Source organism: Lissotriton helveticus, chromosome 5_1, assembly GCF_964261635.1.
Source record: "Lissotriton helveticus chromosome 5_1, aLisHel1.1, whole genome shotgun sequence".
Classification (NCBI taxonomy): Eukaryota; Metazoa; Chordata; class Amphibia; order Caudata; family Salamandridae; genus Lissotriton; species Lissotriton helveticus.
Window position 1 is genome coordinate 1,044,938,165 of NC_136065.1, and position 19,035 is coordinate 1,044,957,199.

General features: G+C 45.1%; 1 protein-coding gene across 1 annotated transcript in view; it reads right to left on the reverse strand.

Annotated features, from left to right (window-relative positions):
• The window catches only part of HOGA1 (4-hydroxy-2-oxoglutarate aldolase 1), a 141,094-nt gene that overhangs the window by 80,877 nt on the left and 41,182 nt on the right, over positions 1-19,035 (reverse strand). The window contains exon 3 of the mRNA XM_078643575.1: positions 15,206-15,333. Coding sequence (XP_078499701.1) covers positions 15,206-15,333 — 128 coding nt within the window. The remainder of the gene's footprint in view (positions 1-15,205; positions 15,334-19,035) is intronic.

Below are 19,035 nucleotides of genomic sequence, written 5' to 3' on the forward strand. Positions count from 1 at the left end.
GCCCTCTGAACATAAACGGTTTGAAAAGATATAGTGGCTCTTGAGTATGGAGAAATTGTCATTGGTAGCGCGTGGTGAGGAGAAAACCTTCACTAAGCAATGGGGTCGAATGCTGGACTATTTTGGCAAGGACTTTAAAGAATTGTCTTGTCCGAAACTGCTCCAGGCTCTGAAGCTGCTGGACCTCTCCAAACTATGCTGCGATTCATCGCCATTATGATGGCCCACAGGCACAACACGTTCTACTACATGCTATCTCAGAGGACTCAGAAACTATGTGATCTACACTTTTTAATGCTAGCCGGGGGCAGGGTGGGAGCAGGGGGCGGGGGGGGTTGTTCTGTGATTGTTTCTGCCCATTGAGGAAATGTATTTATCTTCTTATAGCATTTTCTGGATGGTTGGATCTTGTTTTCAAAATGTCAATAAAAATGTATTCAAACCTAATCTATACAGGCAGCCACTGGCCAAACTAATCTACTCATAAGGAGTCAGCTTCTACATGCATGCAGATGACCCCCACTTGTTAGTAAACAACCTTGCCTCTGGGTACATTTCCAGCAATTCTTGAGAAACATCTGGAGCGGATATGCAGTAAGTGACTCAAGCTTTACCCAGAGACATCTGAAGTGTTAGTGGTGCACAGGATAACAGATCTCAGTCTTATTATTTATTGGCCGGCTGAATTTGAAGTAAAAATAGACTCAGACCTGTGGATGTTTAGTCAGGTGTCGCTTTAGTGCCAGACCATTCGCTCAATCTAAAATTATTTAGGAAAATCTTACCAGTTCTCAATGATGATGGTAAATACTGGGTATATGTCCCAAAAGAATTGTTACATGGTTCATCTATAAAGTTTTTTTCTCTTTTCTCTATGCACACTGTGTTATGCCAGATGGGGAGGGGTAATTTGTTTTCCCCTCTTTTTGATCCTTGATGTTAAGCTTATCTATAAAATTACTTTCAGGTAGTGGGGTTGCGTTTGATTGACAGTGATGGCAAAAGTGTGGCCATCTCCGTGATTGTCAGATCAAGACTGGACTATACCAGCTCTCTATATTGGCATGCTTGAATATCTAATTCCCAGAAAGCCAGTGATCCAGAATCAATCAAACATAAGCAAGGTTCCCCAATCGTCTACAAACTGAAGAATGAATTAAAGAACTGATGTGTGAACCTTTTTCATGTCAGACGTTTTTTTAAACTAATTATTTCTTTGATTTGGTATGATTTATTTTAATAGTTTTTTATAGCACAAACATGACCGTGGCGGGTACCAGAAGTCTTTACAGAATTTACATCGTGCAGAACGGTAAAAGCAGTAATACCACAATCAATACAGATTCATTAGCAGTAAAATGACTTAGAGCCTTTGTTAATAATGACATATTGTCAGAGTTCAAGCTAGTGCAGATACCAGGCAGTGTTATAAAGCAGGGGGCTGTAAGGTTGGTACTGCGCAGAAGAGTGTGTTAGGTAGCCAGAGATAATTAATCCTGTGAGTGGCCAGGGAAGATAAGAGTCATGTGATGATTCAATGGTACGCAAATAGAACAATAATAGAAAACATATATAATCATTTTAAAATAAAAGTCTCATTCCGCCAGATTGGTTATCAATCCATAATCTAGTAAAAATCATAAAAAACAGGAAAACTGATTACAATGTTAAGAAAGATGGGTCTTTCTTCTTCAATAAGAATGGCTCTTGACACAGGCTGCTTTGACTGTAAAGTTAATGTGTACAAAAACCTAGTGGCAGCCCCTCTTTTAGGGCAGAGAATCGCCTCCCTCCGCCCCCCCTCCCCCCGCTGCCTGCGCAGCAAAGGTGAAAAATAAAATGGTAATAAAATTAATGTATTACTATTTTATTTTTCCCTTTCCCCAGCCATGTTTGGGGGGCGTGACCTCTGCTGCTGACTGGCAGCAGGGGAGTGGTGCTCACTGCATCAGTTTAGAGTGCACATGTCACTTTGGACAGCTGTCTTGCGACAGCCAGCCTAACAAGCGCACTTTAAACTGATGATTGCATATTTTATCACCTGTTTTGTGTTTTAAACTTGTGGTTTTCCCTGCCCATGATTGCTTGTATTTAACGTGTTGAATTGTGGGATTTGCAGTCCAACCTCTGTAGTTTGTCCCTTTCATTCCTTGGTGCCAAATCTGTTTTCCCTCCAAATTTCTCCTTTGCTCTGTGCTAAGACCTGTGTGTTAAAACAGTGCACCCCCAGCCACCATTTTGTGTTCAACAGACCAGCGAGGCCAGCCCCCCTCCACCCCCCCCTCCAGCAACAGGGATATTCTACATCAGAGGGTGCTTCTGTGAGCTGTTTAAACTGTATTTACTGGGGCCTGTGCACTTCCTTTTTTGGCCAGCAGGGGGAGTAAAGTTTCATTCAAGCAGAATTCTTAGATTTCGAATTAGTGAAGCCTTTTCCTGCAGAAGTCCAAAGTGTGGTTTGATCCTGTCCATCTCCTAGGAGATTCTGAACAGGAGAAGCAACTTCCAACTCCCTGGCCAGTAAACCTTGTCTGAGGTCACTGGGACCTTAAATGGTCTGCTAGTGGAGGCACAATGATTGTTAACATTGTGGTGGGAGCGTGTTGTGTGCAGCTCTGCTCTTAAATATATAAATTGGGAAATTGTTGAATTGTATTACCGTTTTAGAACCGGTTTGCTCAGTACTCGCTTTTAAAAAAAAAAACGCTGTTTTTATTGTTCTGTATGCATTTGCACTTTTAAGCACGTTGTTTTCAAACGGTTAGCTTTGCACTTTGCACTTACATTTGAGGCGCGCTGACTCCCCGGTCCACCGCAGCTTTCATTGCTGATTGATGTGGAGGGAGGAATAGCGCTGGCACTTCCTGGTCGTTCCACGACGGGCGGCCATTTTGTCAGGGTGTCGGTCTAGTCTCCCAGCCCTCCCTGACTACTAAAGAGCCTATCCTCCTCGCGCCCCCTAATGATTGTTAACATTGTGGTGGGAGCGTGTTGTGTGCAGCTCTGCTCTTAAATATATAAATTGGGAAATTGTTGAATTGTATTACCGTTTTAGAACCGGTTTGCTCAGTACTCGCTTTTAAAAAAAAAACGCTGTTTTTATTGTTCTGTATGCATTTGCACTTTTAAGCACGTTGTTTTCAAACGGTTAGCTTTGCACTTACATTTGAGGCGCGCTGACTCCCCGGTCCACCGCAGCTTTCATTGCTGATTGATGTGGAGGGAGGAATAGCGCTGGCACTTCCTGGTCGTTCCACGACGGGCGGCCATTTTGTCAGGGTGTCGGTCTAGTCTCCCAGCCCTCCCTGACTACTAAAGAGCCTATCCTACTCGCGCCCCCTGATTGTTAACATTGTGGTGGGAGCGTGTTGTGTGCAGCTCTGCTCTTAAATATATAAATTGGGAAATTGTTGAATTGTATTACCGTTTTAGAACCGGTTTGCTCAGTACTCGCTTTTAAAAAAAAAACGCTGTTTTTATTGTTCTGTATGCATTTGCACTTTTAAGCACGTTGTTTTCAAACGGTTAGCTTTGCACTTTGCACTTACATTTGAGGCGCGCTGACTCCCCGGTCCACCGCAGCTTTCATTGCTGATTGATGTGGAGGGAGGAATAGCGCTGGCACTTCCTGGTCGTTCCACGACGGGCGGCCATTTTGTCAGGGTGTCGGTCTAGTCTCCCAGCCCTCCCTGACTACTAAAGAGCCTATCCTCCTCGCGCCCCCTAATGATTGTTAACATTGTGGTGGGAGCGTGTTGTGTGCAGCTCTGCTCTTAAATATATAAATTGGGAAATTGTTGAATTGTATTACCGTTTTAGAACCGGTTTGCTCAGTACTCGCTTTTAAAAAAAAAACGCTGTTTTTATTGTTCTGTATGCATTTGCACTTTTTAAGCACGTTGTTTTCAAACGGTTAGCTTTGCACTTTGCACTTACATTTGAGGCGCGCTGACTCCCCGGTCCACCGCAGCTTTCATTGCTGATTGATGTGGAGGGAGGAATAGCGCTGGCACTTCCTGGTCGTTCCACGACGGGCGGCCATTTTGTCAGGGTGTCGGTCTAGTCTCCCAGCCCTCCCTGACTACTAAAGAGCCTATCCTCCTCGCGCCCCCTAATGATTGTTAACATTGTGGTGGGAGCGTGTTGTGTGCAGCTCTGCTCTTAAATATATAAATTGGGAAATTGTTGAATTGTATTACCGTTTTAGAACCGGTTTGCTCAGTACTCGCTTTTAAAAAAAAAACGCTGTTTTTATTGTTCTGTATGCATTTGCACTTTTAAGCACGTTGTTTTCAAACGGTTAGCTTTGCACTTACATTTGAGGCGCGCTGACTCCCCGGTCCACCGCAGCTTTCATTGCTGATTGATGTGGAGGGAGGAATAGCGCTGGCACTTCCTGGTCGTTCCACGACGGGCGGCCATTTTGTCAGGGTGTCGGTCTAGTCTCCCAGCCCTCCCTGACTACTAAAGAGCCTATCCTACTCGCGCCCCCTGATTGTTAACATTGTGGTGGGAGCGTGTTGTGTGCAGCTCTGCTCTTAAATATATAAATTGGGAAATTGTTGAATTGTATTACCGTTTTAGAACCGGTTGGCTCAGTACTCGCTTTTAAAAAAAAAACGCTGTTTTTATTGTTCTGTATGCATTTGCACTTTTAAGCACGTTGTTTTCAAACGGTTAGCTTTGCACTTTGCACTTACATTTGAGGCGCGCTGACTCCCCGGTCCACCGCAGCTTTCATTGCTGATTGATGTGGAGGGAGGAATAGCGCTGGCACTTCCTGGTCGTTCCACGACGGGCGGCCATTTTGTCAGGGTGTCGGTCTAGTCTCCCAGCCCTCCCTGACTACTAAAGAGCCTATCCTCCTCGCGCCCCCTAATGATTGTTAACATTGTGGTGGGAGCGTGTTGTGTGCAGCTCTGCTCTTAAATATATAAATTGGGAAATTGTTGAATTGTATTACCGTTTTAGAACCGGTTTGCTCAGTACTCGCTTTTAAAAAAAAAACGCTGTTTTTATTGTTCTGTATGCATTTGCACTTTTTAAGCACGTTGTTTTCAAACGGTTAGCTTTGCACTTTGCACTTACATTTGAGGCGCGCTGACTCCCCGGTCCACCGCAGCTTTCATTGCTGATTGATGTGGAGGGAGGAATAGCGCTGGCACTTCCTGGTCGTTCCACGACGGGCGGCCATTTTGTCAGGGTGTCGGTCTAGTCTCCCAACCCTCCTAACCTACAAAGACTCTGGTTTGTAGCGCAGCGGTGATGCGCAGCGGGAGCGCCTTTGACGCGCCGAAGAGGCGCCAAAGAGAAGCCAGTCTGTGCCAGTCCGTGACTGGACGGGGCTAGGGGCTTAGGCTCAGGATGGTCATCCCTGTACCAGTAAGTGTTAATGGTATGCATAAGATTACATACTCTGCTGCCGCACTTCGCCATGTACAAACATCCTTTCATGGTGACCCTGTGTGCTACCAGGGTCTATTTCTGGAAGGACCCTTTTCTTGTAAAAATTGCCGTTTTCAGAGTATGGATGTTCCACCCCGGATGGAGTTATTAGCTGTGCCCGCTTCCCCGGCTCCTACTAACACCGGTTCCCGTAATAAATGTCTGCTATGTAACGTTAGATCACTGCCTAAACATTACATGCAGATCTGGGATCTTATCTCAGAGGCAGAACCTGACCTATGTTTCTTCACCGAAACTTGGCTAAAACCCCACACTGCACCTACTATTACCTTGGGAATACCGGTGGGATACAATTATCTGTCAGGACAGACCCATAAAAAAGGGAGGTGGCCTAGCCATCGTGCATAAAGATAGTATTATGGTCTCCATTCTTGAGCAATATTGCTCTGCAAAGATGGAGATGTTGGTTTTTAAAATCAGTACCTCGCCGAAATGTTTTGTGAACGGTGCTTTGATCTATCGGCCTCCTGGACCTATGAACAATTTTTCCAACATGTTATTGGAATTATTGGCCCCTCATGTAAATGGCGATAAAGATTTTTTATTATTGGGTGATTTTAATATACACGCTGAGTTAAAGGAGGAAAAAGAGACCCAGGATTTCTTAAATGATCTCTTATCATTGGGATTCTTGCTCCGCAATAAAGGACCCACCCATAGGGCCGGACATACTTTGGACCTCATCTTGTCCAGGTTTCCTGGAATTGAGTGTTCTGCCCCTATTGTAAATCTATGGACGGACCATTTTACGATAGAATTCTTTATCCCTGAGATAGGACCTACTCCTAAAAGATCTACTCAGATCCCTATGAAACGGAGACAATGGCACAAGATAACTAATGAATCTTTGAGGGATGCCTTCTCTATTCAAGATCATGCCACAACTAGCGATATTGATGTGTCGCTAGAGAAATATGAAAAGGCAGTAACCATTGCCATTGAGCATATAGCTCCAATGAAAACCTTTAAGACCCGCCCGACGAAAAATCAGGAGGTGTGGTTCTCAGAGGACTTGAGGTCCATGAAACGTAGAACTAGAAAATTAGAGAAAACCTGGCGTACATCCCATTTGGAGTCAGATAAATTGGAGTATCAGAGGGCGCTAAAATTATATCATAAAGCTATTCGAACAGCTCGTAAACAACATATCACCGCACAACTAGAGGCGGTAGGAAATGCGCCGAGGATGCTCTACCAAATACTGAACTCATTCCTGAAGCCGGCAGCATGCGAGAGTGTTGACACTTCATCTCAACAACTTTGTAATGATATTTCTTGCTTCTTCACGAACAAGATTGAAACCATCTATGAGAAGATTCATGCCTCCATAGCTTCCATTGGACATGTTACCTTTCCCACTGTGGTCCCAGCGAGTAAAAAGATCCTCGCCTCCACTTTGACAAATTTTCCTAACATCACTCTGGCTGAAGTGGAGGGACTCATTACAACTATAAAGAGTGGGAGTCCTATGGACCAGCTTCCACCGAGAGTGATGGTTTCAGTGAGGAGCATATTAGCACCAGAAATCCAAAGTTTGGCCAACCTCTCTCTGGACACAGGCCGTGTCCCACTAGAGTGGAAGAGAGCCCAAGTGCGACCCATCCGCAAGAACACCGCCACTGCGTGGGCTGACATGACCAATTTGAGACCCATTTCCATTTTACCATTCATGGGAAAGCTCATAGAAAAGCACGTCAACAAGCACCTGTCTAATCACCTGGAACACACTGGTGCACTAGATCCATCTCAGTCGGGCTTTAGACCAAAATACAGCACGGAAACAGCATTGCTGTCGATTACCGATGATCTACGCATGCTCCAGGACAAAGGAACATCAGCTGTCCTGGTGCTGCTGGATTTATCGGCAGCTTTTGATACCATCTCACATGAGATTTTGGTCGAGCGTCTGACTGAGAGTGGACTAGGGGGCATGGCACTGGCTTGGCTAAAGAGCTTTCTTTCGGATCGAACCCAATGTGTCACCATGGGAGATTTCCGATCCGAGGAGACCAGGATCACTAAGGGGGTGCCACGGGGCTCTTGTTTGAGCCCTACATTATTCAACATCTATGTGGCCCCCCTGGCTAATATCCTGAGAGCCTTTGGTTTTTGTCCAGTGTCATATGCTGACGATACCCAGCTGCTCTTTCCCTTTGACCACCTAACTCCAGAGGTATTACATTCTTTCTCTGAGGGGATGAGAGCAGTTTCCCAATGGATGTCTTTGAACATGTTGCAGTGCAATGTTTCAAAGACAGAGGTTATGCTCTTCGGTGAGGCTAAGATCTGCTGGGCTCCTGACTGGTGGCCTTTAGATCTAGGCCCAGTCCCTGAGCCTAAGCAGATAGTCAAGAACCTAGGGGTCCGTCTGGAACAAGAACTCAGCCTGAAGCAGCATGTTACCAACCTTGTTGGGTCTTGTTTTCGAACCATAGGATTGCTGCGCAGAGTTTTTCCACTGCTTCCAGACACCATTAGAAAGACCCTGGTCCAGGCGTTGGTTATCAGTCGTCTCGACTATTGTAATGGCCTCTTGTTGTCAGCTAATGAGGAGGATCTGGACAGGTTACAGGTCGTGCAGAACACTGCAGCCAGGCTGGTTGTAAATGCCCCTCCCAGAACATCATCTAAACCTCTTCTTGCCAGGCTTCATTGGCTTTCTATCCGTCAGAGAGTCGTTTTTAAGATCTGTTGTACGGTACACAAAGGACTTCATGGTTTGGGTCCCTCTTATCTGGCAGACAAGTTTGTGCCGTATGTCCCTTCCCGTGCTCTACGGTCCAGTGATCAATTGCTTCTTACGATTCCTAGGATCAAGCGGGCAAGGCAAGGGGGTAAGGCTCTGTCGGTGAGGGGACCGAAGATATGGAATGGCCTCCCTCTCCAGCTTAGACAGCTTGAAAATCACCTGGCCTTCAGGAAAAAGCTGAAGACATTCTTGTTCCAGGTCTAACCATACAGTTTAAGAACTAGATTGCAGTCATGTAACTCGATCTCCTGCAGGTTCGGCAGTCATACAGCGCGGAGATACTCCCCTGGGAGTTTATTCAAGCGCTCTACAAACACGCAAAATAAATAAATAAATAAATAAACATGTGTACACTGATAAGTGGTTGTATCTGGTGTTTCTATTGGGTTACGGTTAATGTCCTCATTGGTTGGGTATTTGAGGGTTCTGATTGGTTTCTGGGTCTGTGACTCAATCATTGTAGGGTTGGGACTAGGGCTGGGGTTAGGATTTCTATTGGAAGTAGGGACTAGGGCTACCTGTACCATTGGCTGCTTGGACTTGGGTTGGGACTACTGGTAGGGCTAAGGCCTTTATTGGACGTAGAGATCAGGGTTTTTGAACTTATTGGGTGCTTGGACTAGTTCTAAGATTGGCAGTAAGCTCCTGGTCTCCTATTGGTTCTAGATTTTAGGGCTAGTGTTGTGATTGGATAGTGTTAGGCCTAGGGTTCTCATTGGCTGAAGGGGTCACCTGATTACTAGGGCTACACGAGACCAGGTTTAGTGCGTCTCAACCCGGGCATCGAGGCTAAGGGCGGAGAGGACAAGGGTAGTTGCCTGTTTGAGCCTGTTCGGGACTAGGGCCAGAAATGCTGCCCTTTTTCTCATTTCTCTTCCTACTGCTAAGACCTAAAAAAAAACAAAAAAAAACGTTCCCTCTTTTATCCCTCCACTATCCTTCTCACTCCAAGTAACAGACTAATACCCACCACTGAAATTACCTCATATTTCACCATATTAATTCACCACTAATCCTTTATAGGCTTCCGGAATATCGTGCGTCAACAAGCGATAAACACTAACCTTTGTCCTCCTCTATCCTTCTGCTATCATTTCATATCGAAATAACTGACTAACCTATCCACCACTTAAAATGTACTTGCATGTTTCACTATACTAATTCAACACTAATCCTCTATGGGTCCCGCAGTAGCGTGCTACCCGCCGAAAAAGCGCTTTGACGCCTCGTCAGGGGAAGTAAGCGCTATATAAATGCAATTACAATACAATACAAAATCCAATACATATCCTCTCGTGATGTGGGTGCCATTTACTTGCAGTCTGAAGTGGCTGTTGTTGTGCACTTAATGTGCTGTCATACAATATTTGTGCAGCGCATTAATGTATCATCATATCACCTTCCTGCTCCCGTGGTAAAGCCACCGCCTTCTTTTTGTTGCTGATAACCAATAAGGACTTATAGAGCCCTCATAGCAGCAGTAATCAACTTGCAGTCTGGGATGCCAGATAATACAGGGGTGTGAGTGTGTCATTATGTGCTTAGGTGCTGTAGGGCAGTTTAAAAACAGATTAATCATTAAAGGTATACCTTTGGCTTTTTTCTTATACATGTTCTTGAAATTCTAGCCCAAGCCCCCCTCTTTCAATTTTGGCAATGCTAGCTCGTGCGCTATAACTCAGATCTTGTTTTTCCGCTGCACCACTTTTCAAATCCACTATCCACCACTGCAAAAACCTTAGAGAACTAAATGGTTTATAGTGTAGAAGATATTAGCAGCTGTGAAACTGCCACCAACGTTTATGTCAGAACAGACGCCACAGAATGCACCAGTGTCGACGTAGACTCCACTTGCACTGAAATGGATGCCTTGATGGAAACTGATGCAGAAGACAGTGGGGTGAATACGGCTGATGCCGAAATGTGTCACAGATGGTTTCTTAAGGGTCTTAACTGACTTTTCTTTGGTGTCCACAACTAGAGCAGTAGAGGGAAACAATAAGATGTCCAACACAACATTTTTGAAAAAACTTCAATTGTGTCTTTTTGGGCTCCAGGAGGGGTAAAACTCACAAAGGAGAAAGTAACTAAGGAGCTTCTGTTGAAGGATCTCTGTCAATATCTCAGCCTCTGACCTTTAGTGCTTCTTCTCTTTAGAAGATTAAACCGGGATGTTTACTCTTATGGATATTATGATGCGACTCCTAAAGTGCAAGTTTGATGGAGTGTTGGACTTGAGAGTTGCTGAGAGTAATTTTGCCTCCAGCCTCCAGATCGCTTGAGCGTACATCTGGGCACATGCTCTTGGAGCAGCCGAATCATGTGTCAGCTCCAGATTACACAGAGGGTGTGGGGTTTTGTGATTGACATTTGTTTCTGACACCGCTCCCAGCTCTTCAATATTCTGGAGATGAGATGGTCACACAATCTACAGTTCATGCTATCATATGCAACAATTTTGATAGATCGTTTGCCATTCAGAATGGTTCAGTTTGAGAATACGTGGGCTGAACGAATATTGTCCTCCTTGAGGACACAATGATAGCAGCACAGGCTGCCCTCATGTGTAAATGATGTCCTGCATATATCTTTTCCCCATGCGAGCCTTACTGTCATTGATTGTTGAGGGAGCCACACTTGCATAACTCCATTCTGTGAGAGAGAACAAAGGACTGACCACAAAGCAGCCGAGATGTGGTGATTAAATATGTTGCAAGAGCTATCTCACTTTACTCCTACGGTGGTAGCCTAAATCTTTTGCATATATTTCACCATGGGACACACAGATGCACTGTAGGCGCAAGGGGTTGCCCTGCAGTGATAGTACAGTTTTTTGATTCTCCTTTTACTATTTACCTGTTTTTTTTCCTGCTCTTGCGTGTTGCTGTGGAATATAATTGTTCTTATTTTTTTCCTTTTTGGTAAGATGTGGATGGGGGCTTCCGTGCTCTGCCTGGTTTTTGAACTAGCTTGCACCTGTGGGGTTCGGCTTCTTTTTTTTTCTTCTTTATGGCTGGGGTGGTGGGGGTTGCTGTGGGGGGGTCCTGTGCCGGAGCTACTTTTTAGGTCTAGCCTAGCAACGCATATGCGCTGCTCTGCGAGACATGGGGTATCTACTCTGGTGCCATAGACCAAGCCCACCACTTTCCATTTGTTTCTTCCTATGTCAGTCAAAATTGCTTGCTTTTCTTTGGTGAAACGCTGCTTGTTGTCCCGCCTTTGGGTGTGTTTTGTCCTTGGTGATGACTGCCCTGGTGATGACTGCCCGGGTCATATGACACCTTACTCATTGCTTCACATATCGTCTTTGGCGCACTCTTTTTTTACATAGAATGGTCCTGTGCCGTTTCTTGTTGTCTGCCTGCCTCTGCTTGCTTGTGCCCGCTTCATCGTTCTTCACGGCTGCTGGCCGTCATGCATAACTATAACAGTCGTCATCAGGCTAAAACAGACAATACCATTTATTTACATGCATGGTAAGAGTTTCCCCAACGGCCGTCATGAGATGAAATGCGAATCTTCCTTGGGGGGGCATAAGCTAACACATGGTCTGGGTACATTCTTTCTCTCCAGAAAGAAAGAGACGGATGAGGAACACATGTTCTTCCGACGATGTTTGTACTGAGACGCACACAGCTTGTGAAGTGCAGTCTAGGCCTTTGAAGGAGCATTGCAGTGAAGCGTGCAACCCAAAGGACACAGACAGGGAGGAGCCTGCCACGTGGGGGCAAACATTTTTCATCACTAACGACACTACACACGTTGCGTGCTTGCTAAACTTAAAAGTCAACTTGCCTCACAACTTTCAGCCAACAGTTCCAAGCATGCCAACTCTTACTTTTTATAATTTGATGAAATGTTAAACTACAAGTTCCAGAATGCTTAGTCGTGGTGACTGAAAGAAGCAGCCTGACTGATGGGCAGAGAGATATTGTGGAGCGGGTCAAATATTCGCTCTTCAAGGCGCTTGAGCATTCCACATCTTTCTTTTAGCGTGGCATAGTTTTATCTGGCCAGCTCATTTTAGGATTATGTCTGCTACGTGAGATAGAGCGTTTCTGCACGTATGTGTTTATTTATGGGTTTACTCTGTGGTAAACGTCATGAATACATATTTTAAATACTACTGTATTCCGTACTTCTCAGTGGCAGGATCTTGGGGAATATGTTTTACTTACTACATGGCTGTTAACATTTATTTGATATATATCACATCTAAGCATCTGAACTCCTGCTTGGGGACACACAGTTCAGCAGGCGCTAGACTGCTGGTGCTGCGCAGTTGAGAGCACAGAGAGACCAGATGGAAAGAAGTTTGAACTATTTATGAAAAGTCTTTTAGGAAACATGGAGGGTGCGGGGGCTGGATTGGGTTTGCAAGGCAGAATGGCCTTGCATACAAGAGATAGCTTGTTAGCACAGAGGGGTCAAGGGGGCAAAGGAGCACAATGTGAAATTCCACCTCATTTCACACATCTGCTTCCAATACTGCTCAGTAAGTCTAATATTTTCATTGCGCATGCTTCTGACCAAGGGGAAGTGGGCTTTGCTATATATTCATCCTTTAGATTCCCAGAGTGCGGGGGCTTCCCTTCTTATTGGTCTCACCGCTGCATACGTACAGCACTGGTCATGGGCAGGGCCACTGGAATTATGCGTCAGAGGAGGATCAAAGTATGCGGCGGGGCTCACTACATTATGCGGCAAGAGTAGGTAAATTATACGGCATAATGTGGCTCATTTTGTAACCGTATTACTTCAATATTTTGTCTTTTTTACACTTGTAACAGTATCTGAGAAAAGAGTTCACCGTAATTAGTACCAATTTAACACCCAAATATAACAGTTAGCAACTGAAAGATGACAAGTCGACCTTTTCAAATAGCCTTCCGGTGCGAGGGAACCCGAGTCGCCATAATTTTGGGAACTTTTGGTCCGTTTGAGCTAAAAACAAATTAAATTGTTTTTATTATTAAAGCTGTTTCTTGTTGTTTGCCTGCCTCTGCTTGTTTTTGCGCCGCTCCATCTTTCTTCACGGCCACTGGCGGGCATAGATAACTATAACAGTCGGTCATCAAGCTAAAGCAGACTCTACCATTTATTTACATGCACAGTAAGAGCCTCCCCAGCGGCTGAGTGGAGAAGAAGAGTGTCACTTTTTGAAATGCACATATTAAAAGGCGAATACATCTACTTTATAAGTGGAAGCAGGTTTTAGTGCGGGAATTAAAGTAAAGCTGCCTGCTTGTTGTTCCACCAGGATAATGTGCTGCATGGCTAGACACTTATAAGGTCCCAAAGGCGAGACCTATTGGCTATGCCAATGCTTGTTTTTTTATGGCGAGTGACCGCACTGTACTCCCATTCCCTCTTGTCATCCTGCCGTAGCATTTTACCACCTGCATCCGTTGCATTATTTGTTAATGTGGTGCAGCAAGGCTGCAAAATGTGCTTTGACAGGAAGAACATGTCATGAAGGCTGCATACAGGCCCATCACATTTTAAATGTATCCTCACAGATAGCCGGCCACGCATGGGTGTTAAATACCACTATACAAGATTGAGAGGCTACTGGCAATTATATGGAAGGAACCTATGCTGTACAAAATCACATACCCACCTTCTGAATGTCTTCTGAATGCTGTGAAAGGTTTGCTCTTGATCGTCGAACCCGTGGCCACGTATACTGGTCATTTAACTTTGACCAGGACGAACGGGCTCATTAAGAAGGCTGCCTTTTATCTGATATGTTATTGTTGCTTTTTTTTTTTAATAATGAACATTTTATTCAGTTTTACCATCATATACAGTAACATAGCAGTCAACAGACTGGCATGAGAGTTTACATCAAACACGTGGAAAGAGCGCTTCATACAGCTTTTCCACCCAAGCCGTGGTGGGAAATCCATTTTCCCCACACCCTCTCGAATTCCTTGGGACAAGCTCTTGACACGTAAATAAGCTTCTAGAGTCTAGCACACCAATCCATCACCGCTCTCCAGCTGGCCAGCATTGGGGGGCTCGGGGAGCCCCACTGTTTAACAATTTAACGTTTGGCTTGTGTTGTCCCAATACCAAGGAGCGTCCAATCCCCCTCAATCCAGCAAAATCCTCCACCGTACAAAGCGGTGCTATCCTCCACGGCGTCTCCCAGCGCCCCAGAAATCTCTGCAGACGCCCTCCCCCAGTATCCCTTGATGACGGGATATTACCACGTCACGGGGGGAGTTGTTAACCTAGGATCTGTATGTGCGGGAGCTACCTCCTCGGTCTCTGGGGCCCAGGAGGAGTTGTGCCTCTAGAGGGTTGGATTGTGGTGCAGATTCCAGGAGTGTGTGGTGGAGGGGAGTGCATGTCACAGATGAAGGTAGTGGTAACATTGAGATTTATGTAAGAAGTATTAGTTTTGGAGTTCACTGGAAGACTCATTACCAGTTAAACACATTTCCATAATTCATCGATACAATAACCCACCTAACAATAGAATGCCAATTACCCTTAAAATGATTTCAACATTTAATACACTAAGCTATCACAAAAACAATGGATCCACACTCTCTCATATTGAAGGTGAGATGTATTGCGTTTGCCAATGCCTGTAGAAACAGGAACCTCAGAATGGCTTCTATGTCTGACACTTAGCATAACATCTATAAGGTCACCCTATAATCCAATAAGAATTGAATTTGTGTATGAGAGAAACTGTGGGATTATTGCATACTCTAGAGAAATCAGTATGCTCAATTCCTTTGGTTCTTTACTTCACAGATACTTGCATACTTTTAAATTTGGACAAAGACAACTTATCTGCAGGGAGAGCAAGTATTTTCTTCTCATCTGTCCAGAACAGTAACAACATTCATTGTTAATTCTACTGGACCCCGGTGACTCGTGCAAAGGATGTTTCTAAACAGCAGTACGTCAATCCATACAAATGTGCACAGTGAGTATTTTTTATAGCACATGTTAACAAACCTCCAAAGACATTACCTTTGTATAATGATGGATAAGAGCAGCACTTGTCATGTTTCCCCTGTAGTAGCATGGTGTGACCACCAGCACGGCATCCGCTCCTGCACCGGCCATGCTCACCGTCATCTCGATGGTGGCTTGCGTTGCTTAATAGGTTTGGAACACAGATAAAGAAAAAGAAAAGTTACTTTTGAATCTTGCTAGCTCAAAATATTTGCACGTCTCACAACCTCCCCCAATGGACTATTATCAAAAACAAGCAGACAAGTGCTGCCCAGGAAGACTAAAATGGTCTTGAGCAGTTCCTTGTCTTCCAGAAGAGGATCCTGGCAGAATGGCGAGCTCCCAAGCCTCCTAGATGGGCCATGCCCTGCAAAGAGAAATACTACATGCAGGTTGTGATGTACACCAGGCGCCATAAAGGGGCCCTCCATCGTAGGCTGCAGTCAATGTATCCCTGTAGATACACCATTCACTCAGCACTCGGACTGCAAGACTTCCAATATAACACCACCACATGCATGCAACACACCACATTTCACCACGTTTGTGCAGGAAAGTAGTCAAGGATATGGCTATGTGGCAAGTCCAGCTATCCTTCAGGAGTATTGAAAAGCAGAAGCCACTCTCCTATGCGCATGCGAGGCACATGACTGCACCACGTGACAACAAGAGCCTTGTTCTCTGACAATGAAACAATGTAAATACAGATGGATTACCGCCAGACATTGGAGGACAACATTGGGTCGGCCAGAAAGTTGAGAATTGGGACAATTGTTCGCACAGTGACAGGATGAGTGTCTGCCCAAAATCCCAGATGGAATAGCTTGGCTCTCAGATGTCGGGCAGACAAGGTTCTCGCATTGCGCTATACACTTACAGCCACTGAGCACAGCACGTGTTGTTAACCCACTCAAGATCATTTAGACTTGAGATGCCATGCAGTTGTGAGGCCTGAGGAATCACTCTGCTCTTGCTTGATGTTTTTTGCTAGAAGGTGAAGAGAACCCGAGCAATGGGCAGATATGGCAGGAGTCACCGCAGTCAATGCCAGGACTATCCTTTGCCCTATTATATCTAGGATTGTAAACTACAGCCAGCCTTTCTATGAGTTCCAGTTGGAACTTGTATCGGTTTAGTGATGTCAAGGATATTTCATCAGGGGTCAGTCTAAGGCAGAGTGTCTTGGTGGAGGCTGGGTCCGGTGCCTTGCTTGAGTATGAACTGCTTATAGGAGGTTAAAAATGAGAACAGGTGGAAGCAGCTGAGCATGGAGTCTCTGCCACATAACATGGGTCCGGCCGTAGTCTTTAGCATGAGCGGCTGGGGCGAGCCCATGGCGCTGACCTTCAGAGGAGCTCAGGCGCTGCCTCAATATAGTCTTCTTCCAACCTAGCTGCAAAGAAAAGTGTGTTTGAACACGGTTTCTGAAGACTGCTGCACCTGCCTCTTACCCTCCCAAAACACACAGACAATTAAAGGAGACAGGTCGGAATGGGGGGTTGGGGGCACCAAATGTGGCCTCGCCCAGGGCGCTCTCTGAGCAAAGGCCAGCCCTGCATGGGTCAGTGAGATTTGCGAGGAAAAGAAGAATTGGGTATCCTGCTGGAAGTTAAAAACTGGCGTTTTAGCTCTCCATTCTGTGGCTGTAAGACACGGTTCACCACGAGGAGAGTGGCATATATCAAGAGTTTGTTCAGTTTCGGTTTATTGTGATTCGCAGACTGCTTAGGCAGCTCAGTTTGCCCGTGGGGTTGACTGTGACGTTTCTACAACCTCTCTAATGGTTGATGGTGCTTGATTGACCAGGCAGAGCAATCGATCCCGTGGATCTTATGACGTGGCGGTGCATGTGGGTTAGGTCACAAGCGAGTCTATTGGCTACATGTCAGTGGTTGGCAAGAAGTATTCCAGAAGTGCAGCAGGGGGAGCCAGACACACATGCTTCTCTTGTATCAATCACTGTGAGGACTGGAATGGAGAGGGGCAACTTACAACGGGCCTGGTTCAGCTTCAGGTAGAGGGAACGCTAAGGGCCTGATTACAAGTTGGGTGGTTAATTCTGACCTGTGCTTAAACCCCCTTTATGCAGTGGTTGGAATTGTGAGTTGTTAGGTATTAAACAAAATCCAATTTTTATCGGATCTGCCAAGTAACTCAACCTTCCTTAAATTTTGGCAGGTCAAAATCCCGCCGAAATGTAAAGAGGGAAAACCATACAATCCTCATTTACAATATTTTGTCGTAGCGCTGCGCTGGAAGCATTCCTGCTGCACTGCCCTGTGGCAAAACAAAAGACAGGCATGCGCCGAATAGATACGGCGCATTCTTGTCCTTTTTCCCTGCACTGGCTCTCAATTGACTACCTGCGCCAACGCAGGCACCCTTGCACAAGGGTGTCTGCTTTGTAGGGATGATTGTTTTTGTGTAGGAAGGCACACCTTCCTGCACAAAAACAATCAATGGAGGTGATTGCCTCTGTCTATGTGTACTGCTGAATACAGCACACAGAGAAACAGGAAAATCAAAGAAAAAATAAATAAAGTTATTTCTCCTCGTTACACCTCCCCTGGGAGACGTAGGCTTCTGACACATTCCCAGATTGTTGCAAATCTGGGAATGTGTGAAATGCCATGGACGTTACTTGGGAACTCCCAGCGTAACAATCATGGCACGCCTCCCCATTGCAGTGTGATGCAACGCAGCGATTGCACTGCGTTGCCCCACTCCACATCTACAAGTACATGAAAAGGCACGTTAAGCCCTATGCACCACTGGAACGTCACAATAAGTGGCATTCCGGCGCCACACAGGGTTCTTAAATGAGCCCCACTGCATTTACTATATCATGCAGATTTTGGTGCTGCAAGTAGAGGGGTTGGCCTAACGGCTAAGGCGCTCGACCTCGGACCTGGGGATCTGGGTTCGAGTCTCGGTAACGACGCAAAAAAAACCTGTGATTCTGGGCAAATCACTTAATCTCCCCGTGCCTAAAAAAAAAAAAAAATGAAAGTGTGTCCTCATGTAACGTAACTGGTGCTATGTAAAGCGCTCTGATAACTGATTCGGTTCGGTTCTAGTTCGCGCTATATAAAACTCCGAAAAAAAAAAAATTCCCCACCAACTCGGATTAGGTAGTAATTATTGCACTTGATAAAAAACGTACTCCGTGGTATCATTATTTATCATGTGCGATAGATAAATACCACCTATACTCGTAATCAGGGCTAAGAGGTAAATTGTAGGATGGTCTATCATGTGCTTCGTGTGAGCGGTAAAGATCAAAGGCAATCTATTAGTGTTCACAGCATGATTCACTTATTAGATTCACTGGGTGAGGGCTGTAGGTAGCATTAGCAGCTAGCTATTCTTAAATGTAACAGGAAATGTCATTAGACATGTATTGCAATGCAATAATCTAATTAAAAAAACATGATCTGTGTTCTCTTTTACTAGCTAGCCATGTTCTGCAGTGTCTAGTTATGAAATAAGAAAATCCATCATGAATAAGGTAGGCTACCTGAAGCACACGGGGATACTGAGCAAAAATCAATGGAATAGAATGTTGTCCCGAGAGGTTTTCTCAGGAGTCACAGTAAGCATCTCAGGTATGCCAAGAGGCAGGTTCAAGCTGCACATGAATGATGAGGCCCTGAAAGGCCTCGGCTTGTCCCAGGTTGCTCATGTTCCTGTTCAGGTGGGGCTGGGCCTAGCTTTTCGAGCTTGGCCATACCATTTAAAGAAGAACCAAAACGTATTTGCTAATCACAGATCTATTTCTATAATGATTCAGTGAACAAAAAAAGACCGTATCTAATGTTGTCTGGAGCAGTTACCAATGCTGGAGA